This window comes from Rhyacophila brunnea, unplaced genomic scaffold (genome assembly GCF_057557595.1).
Source record: "Rhyacophila brunnea isolate RB1 unplaced genomic scaffold, BYU_Rbru_1.0 scaffold_2, whole genome shotgun sequence".
NCBI classification, from domain to species: Eukaryota; Metazoa; Arthropoda; class Insecta; order Trichoptera; family Rhyacophilidae; genus Rhyacophila; species Rhyacophila brunnea.
In genome coordinates, this window is record NW_028232859.1 from 11614054 (window position 1) to 11626052 (window position 11999).

Below are 11999 nucleotides of genomic sequence, written 5' to 3' on the forward strand. Positions count from 1 at the left end.
CCAGTTGTTTTATATGAACATAGTTCGTTATACAGCCACCATGAAATCATACTACATATTTAAATATTAAGATTGTAAGAAGCAATCAGAAAGTAATCATTGTTTATAGTCAATTTTGCATGAAAGAGGTGACATACTATACTATGCATATCATCCCTTCAAGTCAATAAGGCTTCAGCATTCAGTAGCGATAACAATATCTGTCGAATATAACATACAGGCATATAATATCACATTATCACATATACTCACAATCATTACACAACCAATAAACTTGCAAACCTTTCACGAAAAACCCTTGATTACGAGTGCATTTTAAATATAAATAAGCATTAGGATAAAATAATAAGAATATTTACATGCAAACTCACACATACAAATCGTTTTTTATAAACCTAGTATGCAACAGAACGGTGACAACCTGAAATTATTCAGTTATGAGATTATTAAATATCTTCTCCCAGAGATTGAATAGGTACCAAAGTCTACCCATGGAGAATTATTCCACTTTAAAATCCAAGTATAATAATTAAATCTATGTTGTTAGTGATATTATTATTTATATAGGGATTCATTCATACATTTTATTCCAGTGGCATCCTTGTCTCATATTTATATTTACGAACAAATGCCAAGGGTGATCTGGATAGGCTTACCCAAGGCACGAGAGGGTTCACGTCAGGTGTTTTGCAATTCATTGGACTTCTGGCATACAGATTCGCAAGGTAAACTAACCATTTTTATTGTATTTACTTGATATTATTTCATCTAATACCGCTGAATGGGGTGAATAGAGAATTTCAAAAAAAAAATACTATTATCCAAAGCAGTTAAATTTACAATACGAGTGTTTTTTTTTAAATGATGCCATTAATATTTTTTTGAATGGTAATATTAGATCAACCTAGTAACTACAGCAAATATTTAAATGAACTTGTAATTAAAACAAATTTAAAGAATTTTATTTACATGACTCAATAGTGCAAGATTATCATCGTTTCAAATAATACATATCGACTGTGTTTAGGAAAAAGGGTGTAACCCTCGATTTTTCGAAAAGTGCTTTTATTAGATATTAACAATGTATACAACTAAATACAAGTTCTATAAAAAGGAAGTAAGCCGCAAATGCCGAATTATTATCTAAATTCAGGTTTTAATTGAGATTAATTAAGTTTTAATATAAGGAAAAAAGCATTTACCCTCAATTTTAATGATTTTTCAGTAATAACTTCTTGAATTATTATTAGATCGAAAATATATTACACCAAATCATCAATCATCATGCACCCAATGTTTGTGCTTATTTTAAAAAAAATATTATACTAAAATCATTCAAAATAAATGTTTTTTGCCCCTTCCGTAAAATTTGTTCTGTGAGGATTACGCCCTTTTTTCTAAACACAGTCGATATTGATATAAAGAACCCCAACGTTATTGGTAATAATTATCAATGAATCGAGAAACGTTTATTTAATATTAAGAATAAGTTAGTCACAACAATTTTAGCAATTTTATATGCATGTTGATTGATAATGACAACACCGTGATGGAAGAATTTTTTTTTTTTTTCTATTCTTGCAAAAGTATTACATTTTTGGGTGAGCATATTACATATATTCGTAAAGACCAACAATTTACTGTTACCTACTAATTTGATGTATTTAAAACTTTTCAGACTAACAGCCCCTTACATGTTCATGTTGGGAGTGGTGGAAATTTCTATGAAGTGGTTCCACTATAATTCCTTGTTTGACCCACCAACACAAGACCATATTAACTGTCAAGAATATTGGTGGAGAAATATTCTTTATATCAACACATTGTTTCCTGTTGATCAAATGGTAAGTAAACTATTACGGTAATAGGTAGGTACTAATTAACTGTCGAAACATTTTCATTTGAAAACATTCCGGAACCCACAGGCAAAATGTCATTTCCGATGAATTTTACTATTTTATTTTTTTATATATGTTGGCTTTAGGTATTCTAGTTATATTTAATGGTTTAATGAAAAAAAGAAACGTCTCGTAGATATATTATGATCGTTTCTTGTGCAACAGCTTTAGAAACTAATCGGCGTAGGTAGCCATTTGACAATGATTATTGGTCTTCATCTATACATACATCTTCCAGTGACTGACACGACGGCTTCTGCAATATTGTTATAATTTATAATATAGTATAGTCAACTTTACCTTATTCGAGTTGACAACGATATCGCAGACAATTTTGTATATAAAAAACCTAGTTTTTGCAATTAAAAAGATTTATTAAATGGTTCTTAATATATATCTATAATATATATTGTATGGCAGACAAGAAATGCATCTTATATTTGTATACACTACTTACCATTTAAAAATATAAAAAATCTATATTATATGGTAACTTCGTCCACAGCATAATATACAAATTGCTGAAATGTGGTGGCTTATTGAATCATATTTTTTTTCAGTGTATGCTTTGGAGTTGGTACTTGGCGGATGACACTCAATTCTACGTGATCGGGGCAGTAATTTTGATTCTCGGCGCCAGGTAATACTGACAATTTATTATGGCGTCACGGATGGAAGGGAGTATCTATTTATATTTATTACCACTCTGATTTTAATTTAAGCACTTAAGTTAGTTTACTTCATTTACCAAAATGTATGCCAATGCGGTAGATCATTTGGATCACCATGTCTGAGTTGTCAAATAATTAAAGATATATGCAGTAGACAGTCTCCCATCAATAAATTTATTTGTTTAACTGCTCATTTGTACCATTAAAAACACCGTCGAGACTGGAACCTTTAGAGGTTTCTTGTCAAGATTGTAAAAATCCTGATGGTATTACGAATGTATCACACCGGAGCCACAAATCTGTGAAGTTTGCACCATCCGCATACTTAGACAAAGAAAGTTTAAGAAATACAAGATCCTAAGACTGAATATTATTTTGGGTATCGAAACCATTTGATCATTGGACATGGGGGAGTGGGGACTATCCGAACTAAAACAGTAGCGAAACATGGGCGTCATTTGGCGGGTAAATAATAATTGGTGAGTATCGTTTGGATATTCAAAGGAGTAGGAAAGCTGCCGCTGTCACACTCGAGTGCGTGATGACTTCAGTCTTGGGTAACTGTTCCTGCGATATTCCCAGTCGGAAAAATGCTTATACTTCAAATCAAAGCGTAGAGTCCGATTATACGCCCGATTAAGATCAGGCGTGATTGGGTGGGGCCAGTGATGTCACGTGGGGGTAGGCAGATTGAGCGTCGCTTGGGGGTGGCAGTTACTCGAAGGGCGGCAAATCGAGGAGAATCATTCGGAATATATATAAATAGCTACATAAACTTGGTAATAACGAAAATATCTTTCCATTAAAAAAATCAGCTCACTGGTTTTATCGGGTTTGCGATATCTAGTTTACTTTTATTGCCCTTCGACGTCCGACGTCCGACGTCCCTTGGTGACCAAAAACGACACGTGCAGATTTGAGAATAATTAGTCTGATATTTTGTTAGTAATGTATCCATACAACACATTTATTAGATATTGAACTCATGGAAGGATGATAAAAATACTACATAAAAAATGGGGCGGCATTTTGGCGCTAGCTAGGGGCGGCATTTTATCTAGGGACGTCACTGGGTGGGGCCCTTACATTCAATGTTCTGGGTACACTAGATGCTGCAAGGAGATTTGAGATTGTAGTTGACATACTTAGAGATAGAGTAGCCACATTTATTCGTGGTGTTTGCGAAGAAATTTCAGTATATGAATTAGGCATAGAAAAATCACTGTAAGTGGAAAAACAGAACCAATGTACATAACTCAGTTGGATACAGCCGTTCGATGTGAACAAGATCATAAATGTATATCAATTTGACATTTAATACTTAATTAAATTACTTCAAGTAATAGTTGTCGATATCTAATAGATATCAATAATAATGTTATATAGATCAATAGATCATAAAATCTCTTATCGATTTTCAGTCACTTCAAAACAGCATCAGCAGCTCTTGGAGTGTTCATGGTATCATCGTGGGCAACTACTGGTTACATTGCGTGGTCAAATAATCACATGCCCTCCACTGACGATCCCTTTGCTCTGTTCGACAAGATTTACGACAAGCCATGGACGAGGTTAGGTCCTTACTTGATCGGTATGGCCACCGGATGGCTACTCTTCAAGACCAACTGCAAGATAAGAATGTCAAAGGTAACTTAAAATTTCTTTCGTTATGTGCTATCGAAAAGATTTGCACATAATGCAGGTAAGAAAACTGCTCCAAAGAAAGACAATACTGCAGATCGTCTTCCTAATATTTTGTTCTCAATTGGTCTTCTTCTGAAGTCGATAGACTCCAGCTGAAATGATCGATTGGCATCATCGAAGGATGCTGAGAAGGGTTGGTAACTATCTCGAAGAGAACTTTGTCACGATTAAACGTTTCAAAACTTCAAAAGATTTAGTTTATTGTCGAAAGAATTATGTGCCGCGGGTTGTACATTACTACTTATTTAGCGTGAACATTGGAAAATAATTTTTAACTACGAACATTTAACATAAATTGGTTATTACGAGGAAGATGGGACCGACTGAATTTGCTTGTTATAAGCGGTACTCGTTATATCAGAGAATAGGTATTTTTAAATGAGCGGTCACGTAACAAAAAAAGTCGAAATTAAAAAACCTGAAAACCATCGTAAAAATCCCCGAAACAAACATGGCCTTCATAACCTATTAGACATTTAACTAGTGTCATAAACGTAATCCGTCCCTGGCGGCAACCTCTCCGGTCGGATTTTATTGCTTAGGGTCGAAATGTTTTTAAACGATCGACACATTAACAGTATTTTAGCTCGGTATATCCGATAAGTTGCTCAATATAACAGTGAATAAATGTATGGAGAAAATCATAAACCAAATATCAACGAATGTTTCCTCATTACATCCGAGATCTCGCTATGTCCGAGATCGTAAACACCGAGTTCGACTGTATAACATGATAATGAATGACATAATGATAATTGTTATTACTAACTCAATTATGCTCCAGCCTTGGAAAATATAGAAGGCACGAGGTCGCGTCACTTCCCTCGATCATTGCCACGTGAGATACGCAACGCGTAGATCGCTTTTATATTACCGCTGCAGGGTGAGGGAGGGTCGGTGACGGAATCCTTCAGGCTACTTTTCAGTGTATAATGTAAATGACAGCGAAGTTTTTCACTTTTCACTTGTTTCTTTATTTGTCATGTCATAATTTGATTTCAAAATAATGTTTTTGAATTTGGAACTGCGCAAAAAAATAGTACGCATCTCAGGATTTAATGTTTGGATAATGAAAAATTATATAAGTATAAGATATTTTTGTATTTGCAGATTTAATTTATTTCATTTTATTTATTATAGTGCAGATGTATTTGTGCTATTATATTAGATTATATTTTCATATCAATGTGTAGGTACTGTCTGTGGAAACTTCACTGGCTAGAACACTTTTGTTTGTGTCTAGTTTTATAATATGTAGTGGGTTTGTTGCCATCAATAAAATTTAAATGAAATAAAGAAAAATACCAATTTGGCGGTTAATTATTTTAATGTGATTTTCCTTGACAGCTTGCCGTATTTTCTGGATGGTTCACATCCCTCTCGATACTGGCATGCATGGTATACGGATTGTACAACACAGAGCTGACTCCAATTACAGCCGCAGCATACAGTTCACTTTCACATACTGCTTGGGGAATCGCGATTGCCTGGATTGTCGTCGCTTGCTCGACGGGATATGGAGGTAAAATAATATTTATTTAATAAAAATGAGTCGCATAAAACTCTGTTGAACTACCTATGTATTAAAAAAATACACACCTATAGACCAAATTCTAAATCAAGTTTTATGTGAAAAATATAAAATAATTTTTTAAATTAAATCAAATAGCGTTGTTATTTAAATTCTAAACAATGGTTGAGGTATGTAGGTACCTATCTCAGTATTAGTACAACATGATAAAACTTTAATGTAGGTGAAAACCCTACAAACTGTGTAGTTAATAAGTTTTATATGCATATCTCAATCATGGAGAGAAACAATTTGGCTTTTAATCTACCGACTGATATATTGTATTTAAACTGCCAACGACCTTTTCGCTTATTTTTCGACCCAGATACTTAATATTCGGTATTATAAATGTACATCTACTATTACAGTAAAATCAATTCTTTAAAATTATTAGGATATTCCGATATCTTTTTAATAGAGATACCTACTATCGATCAGAAATATTTAACAATTTTGAAAAATTCTGAATTCAATGCAAATGCCACAACGTTATAATATTTAGTCAATAATTATGCAATGCGCAAAATTAATATCCTCATCTAGTATTTTTGTAGATTTTTTGACACGGTTTTTTTCATTGTTTTAGATTTACCATGTGTCCTAATCGCGATGATTGAACTCATTTAGAATTGGATATCACTTCAATGAGCAAAGATATTTCTTAGCTTAGAAAACATATTAAAAATTGTAATGAATGCTGTTAGTAGTACTTATAATATACGTTAATATTATGTTTGTAACCAACTGACAACGTGTTTTATAAAATGTTTCCAATTTAATCGTTTCATATTGTTGTAATAAAATATTAATAATAAACTAATTCTATTTTTATTTTTAGGATTTGTCAACACTTTCCTCTCGGCAACATGTTTGTATCCATTCTCAAGAGTAACGTATTGCGCATACTTGGTTCATCCAGTCCTCATGAGATTCCTCGCGATGCATTTGGATCATCCATTTCACTTAGGGAAAGATATGGTGGTATGTATTTGAATTATAAATAATAATTATACCTGAGAGTAAAATATTGCCATAAATCAATCTAAATACAATATAAATGTTAAACCTTTCGTTTTTTTAATTAATAAATGATAGTATTATAACTACAAAACACAACAATAAGTTACCTTCTGGGTGTGGCCATAATAAGGTACGATTCTAGAGTGTGGAAAAAAATGAGATACACCCAAGCACGTGATAAAGAGTACATAATTGTGTATGTATAATTTTATTATTTTAATATTATAATGTTTCTTTCTGTCTCTTTTCAGACGATAATTTTCCTGGGCCAGATGATGGCGTCGTATTTCATTTCATTCATAATTTCATTGGCATTCGAAGCGCCAGTAGTCACCATGCTAAAAATTCTCTCGCCAAATAGAAGGAAGAAGTTGCAGTAGGAAAATATTAGGAATTTAAAATAGTATACTTTTAATGAGATATTTATGAATTGTGTTAGAACATTAAATTGGATGCGTGTTCGTTTGAATGGATGGTGAAATAAAACAGGGAATGTTATTTTTATTTAGTAGAAAACTGAGATAATATTCACGATTGCCAATAGTGAGGTTTTCTTTTCATGTGTATTATTAGATATTAGAAACAGATCCTTCCATACTTTCAAATTTACAAAAAGTTGCCAGCTATAGAAAAGAGTGGTCATGTAAAAAAAAAACAATTTGAAATATTTAAAAACCTTTATAATTTATAATAATCATAAACGATAACTCAATTTTTTTTTCGACCATGTCCGATCCTAATAGGATCATATGGGCCTCCACAGAGTAGCGGTTTGTATTAACAGATTTTGTTTTTACGAGAAATGGGTGTCAGCCACTTGCTCAACCTATTAGGTCCATACCCTGACTCACACACAAATTTAAAAACAATATGTGTACTTGCCAGACCCAGGATTCGAACCTGAGACCCACGACGTGATAGTCCAACGCTTAAGCCGTGCGGCCACCGTGGGTGTAACTCAATAGTATTGTAATTAAGTATTACGAGAATTATTTTGTATCCAAACGAGAACTGTAGCTGATTTTTTGTAAACGGAAATGTATCATAATTGAATTTATATACACTATAAAGTCAGCTCCAAACCTCACGATAAAACTAATAAGCAATTTGCTGGCAAGACTAATGATTTTGAAAATTCACATAAACTATTAATTGTACCTAAAGAAATAAGATAAATTATAATATCTACTACGTTTGTTAAATATTGTTATCTACAGTATTTTTCCACATTTATAAAATATCAGTATTTTTGTTCAGTCTTACTTTAACAATCGTAAGGACTCTTTAATAATAATAAAAGCTAGAGGATGAAATTAAGAAAATATGGAATATCATAAAAGTAAATATAAAACCACTGTTAACTTTCGCTATCGGTACATTTTCACATACACCATAGAAACCGCTGTGGGAGGCAGTGGCGAAGGGTGGAGGTAGGCTGTTAAGATCCGCCATAAATAGTGCACATTAACCTTTTTCAGTCAAATGTATATGTTTTTATTGAAATAAGACTACAATTTACATATGGTATTGGTTGGATTTTAAAAATCAATTAAAATCTGTCTCAACCAAACCGTAATAGTATTGGTATATTTTAGGCGATATGACAAAATTGTGCACATTTTTTCATTCTTACTTATTTGTTTTCGTTAAATTGAGAATAGGTACGTATTACACATATTGCTTGTTCATTTTTTTAATTCATGCTATGCCTAAACCAAACTATAAAAGATAAAAATTATTATTCTATCTATAATATATCCAAATTTATGTAAGATTTAATTGCATAATTTTATAAATTTTATAGATATACGAGTATATTTTATAGATATATGACTATTATCTATTAGGGCTTGGTTTTCGGAGGGTTTAATTGAATTTAAAAAACTAACCAACGCCATCTGTAAAATGTAGTCTTATTTCAATGAAAACAAGTATGTATGACTGACAAAGTTTAGTGTGCAATATTTATGGCGAATCTTAACAGCCTACCTCCACCCTTCGCCACTGGTGGGAGGTGAGGATTGGTTATCTCTAAAGGATGCTATTAAAAAAGCGGTCACCCGGAGATTCATAGCACAATTATTAGTAGTTGGCCACAGTACGTACTTATGAGAAATGGCACAATTGTGAGGAAAAATAAAATACCGAGATATTATGTTATACTTTCTTAAGGGTATTTCCACTAAGAAATCAATAATATTGTTGAAGCTTTGTTTTTTTTCTCACAAATTTTATAAACATTGACGACACTCACAATAATTAAAAAAAAAAATTTGAAGTTCGACGGATTGTCTGGAGCTTCCTTTATAATAGATACTCTCTTTCTCTATAGTAAACAATTTTGTAAAATATCACAATATGTTATTTTAATCATTCAACTTGTATTATATTCATACATGTAATCGAATATTTTAAGTGCGAATATTATAATTGCCTTTACCTTTCAAAAGCGCGCTGAATGCTTTAAGGTGACTCGGTACATTTTACAGTTTGCTTGTTTTTAAGTTTTTTATACATAGCGGAAGATTGAGAAGGATGGAAAGTCTTGGTCGCTCAAAGGATGGCGAAATTTAAATGTGTTCACGATCCTCAGCCATGAGTGCACGGCCAAGAAGATACATATTAAATTAATCAACTAAAGTACCTATTTACGTATACAATTTATTATTCGTGTAGTTTAATTATACATTAAGTAGGTAGCTTTTTATGTGAATGATATCCGAAATCACTGTCACAATGAATGTTATTGTTATCATTGTTTTTGTTTCTCGGTGATATTATAAATATTGTTACATTTCATGGTACTAGTTGCAAAATCAGCTACCTCCAATTTTTATATCATTTTTTTTTAGATTTAAGACTTTTTTTTCTTGAAATACTCACTAAAGTAGGTACTTACTTTTTTTACCAAGTGTCAGTTTGTAAACTTAAAAATAGGACTCTTTCCGCTTTAATTTTTTTTTTGTTGAGGGCCGTTCATATAATATGACGTCATGCTCTAGGTGGGTGGGAGGTATGATATAATGTGATGTTTTGTGACGATGAGGGGGGGGGGGGTTGTAAAGAACATGTGATGTCACAAAGTGAACATAAAATATAAAAGGTTCTGAAAAACAACATTAGGGATCGGGGATTTAAGGATAAATATTATAAAAATATATGGGGGTGGGGGTGTAAAAATGTAACGTATTATAGACAGGGGTGGGGTAAAAGGTTATGTGATGAAATGTGACGATGGGGGGGGGGGTTAAAATAGCCAAAGTCATATATGGACGGCCCCTTAGCAATTGCTTAGCATAGTATATCCATTACCAAAAATACATATTATTAAAGAATTATAAAACGTTATTTTCTAATATTTATTTGTGTTCTGCAATTAGCACTTAACCGATAATTTGTCAAGTTTTTATAATGTTTTTTGTTAATTTATATTCCAAAATTCAAATATAATTAATTATAAAATTTCCGATCTCTCGAAGTCTCATTTTAATAAGATCGTAATATTTCAAACTTGTGTAGTTACAAGCATTAGAATTATTACAAATAGGTACTCGTTGATTATGCTACTTGAGATTTAGATAAATCAAATTATACACAGGGTTAAAAAAGATGAAAATATACTTTTATGTTTGTGCTTACAGACAAAATTTTAATTTTGTCACATCGGATGCCTAAAAAGCTCATTGACGAAACACTCCACTTACCCATTATTATCACAAGTTCTTTTTATATAAATATTTCGGAACAAAACTTTATAGAGATAACTGACTTTGCGACTAGTAGATACCCTCATCATGTATGTTATGCAATACGCATGGGAGTCTTGCGAGATTTTGATTTTAACGGATTTTTAATAAATATTTATAATTAAAATGTATCTTATAATTTTAACAATACTCTTGACATTTGAATATATAGATTAAAAACTACATAATTTAGCAAAGGTATTTAAAAAACGCATCGTTCCATAATAAGAAAAAAATCATTATTTTGGAAAATAATTGCTAGTCCCGGTATTGGAAAATCATAATTTCCCAAATGAAAAAATATGTATTTTTATTATCGCATACCTATATATTATCTAAAATAATTATAATGTAACATTAATTCAAAAATCCACTGCAAATAATTATTTTCATGATTTTTTTAATTATAATAATTATTCAAAGTATTATTATAAAAAAAGTATCAACTCATATTAGATAGTCAATGAGTTGAATAACTTGCCTTATTATATTGTGTGGTATTTGGCCAATTTAGTAGAAAACTATTTTTTTCATTAGAACATTAAATTTCTCACTTGTAAACCTAGAAAAGAACCACTCTAGTGGTGTGTTGTCATAATATTAATTAAAATTTGATCAACCAAATAAAAGGGAAAATAGTTCAGAAAACTTAAAACTGTCTCGTAATTACCAAATTTCAATTCACATAATATATCGTCAAAAATTGGCCAAAGATTATTAGATGTTTTTCCGACAAAACGAAGCATGAAAAATAATACAAAATAAGTACATTCGATTACTGTGTAATGCTGTGTAGTTATTTTTATATGATGTGTAAATAAGTATAAATATTATGTTAAAATAAAATAAATCTTTGCTGTTAGTTATACATAGATTTTTTCAGATTATTATTTTTTAAATCTGCAATAAATTTGAAGAAATCTTTCCTCTATTTAACATAAAACCTCCAAATTTATAATATGATATTGTCATTTATTTGTATTATTATAATATTATGTAATGGTTTGTTTTGGTAACCATGTACCTACATATATTATTTGTATATTAATTACTCCTGTAAATTAATTACAAACGAATTATATATAGTTTTTTTTAATACTACTGTTAGCATTGTATTTACACAGCTTTATATGATAAGAGTGAATTATTTTATAATTTTGTTACTTACTTAATTAAAAAAATAAGATTAGAAACACTTTTATAAAAATAAATGTAAATAATAATAATTGACGTTTATTATTTCATCCTCAATAATAAATGTATAGGCGGCTCTCGTGGTGCAGTGGGTAAGGCTCTGGCTTTCCGCCCGAGAGTTCTGGGTTCGATACTTAACAACTTAACTTAACACAATATTTATGTGTTTTTCTCAAAGCCTGGGTGTTTGTGATTG

The 11999-nt window shown here is 31.3% G+C and overlaps 1 protein-coding gene and 1 long non-coding RNA gene across 2 annotated transcripts in view; both read left to right on the forward strand.

The window, feature by feature from the left end:
* LOC147071859 (O-acyltransferase like protein) overlaps nucleotides 1–8173 on the forward strand; it is a 29764-nt gene extending 21591 nt beyond the window's left edge. The window contains exons 7-13 of the mRNA XM_085946782.1: nucleotides 594–725; nucleotides 1679–1844; nucleotides 2459–2538; nucleotides 3991–4216; nucleotides 5621–5795; nucleotides 6682–6824; nucleotides 7115–8173. Of these exons, the coding sequence (XP_085802908.1) occupies nucleotides 594–725; nucleotides 1679–1844; nucleotides 2459–2538; nucleotides 3991–4216; nucleotides 5621–5795; nucleotides 6682–6824; nucleotides 7115–7243 (1051 nt within the window). The 3' untranslated portion in view covers nucleotides 7244–8173. The remainder of the gene's footprint in view (nucleotides 1–593; nucleotides 726–1678; nucleotides 1845–2458; nucleotides 2539–3990; nucleotides 4217–5620; nucleotides 5796–6681; nucleotides 6825–7114) is intronic.
* The window catches only part of LOC147071851 (uncharacterized), a 386436-nt gene that overhangs the window by 278397 nt on the left and 96040 nt on the right, over nucleotides 1–11999 (forward strand). The gene's annotated exons all lie outside the window — the stretch shown is intronic.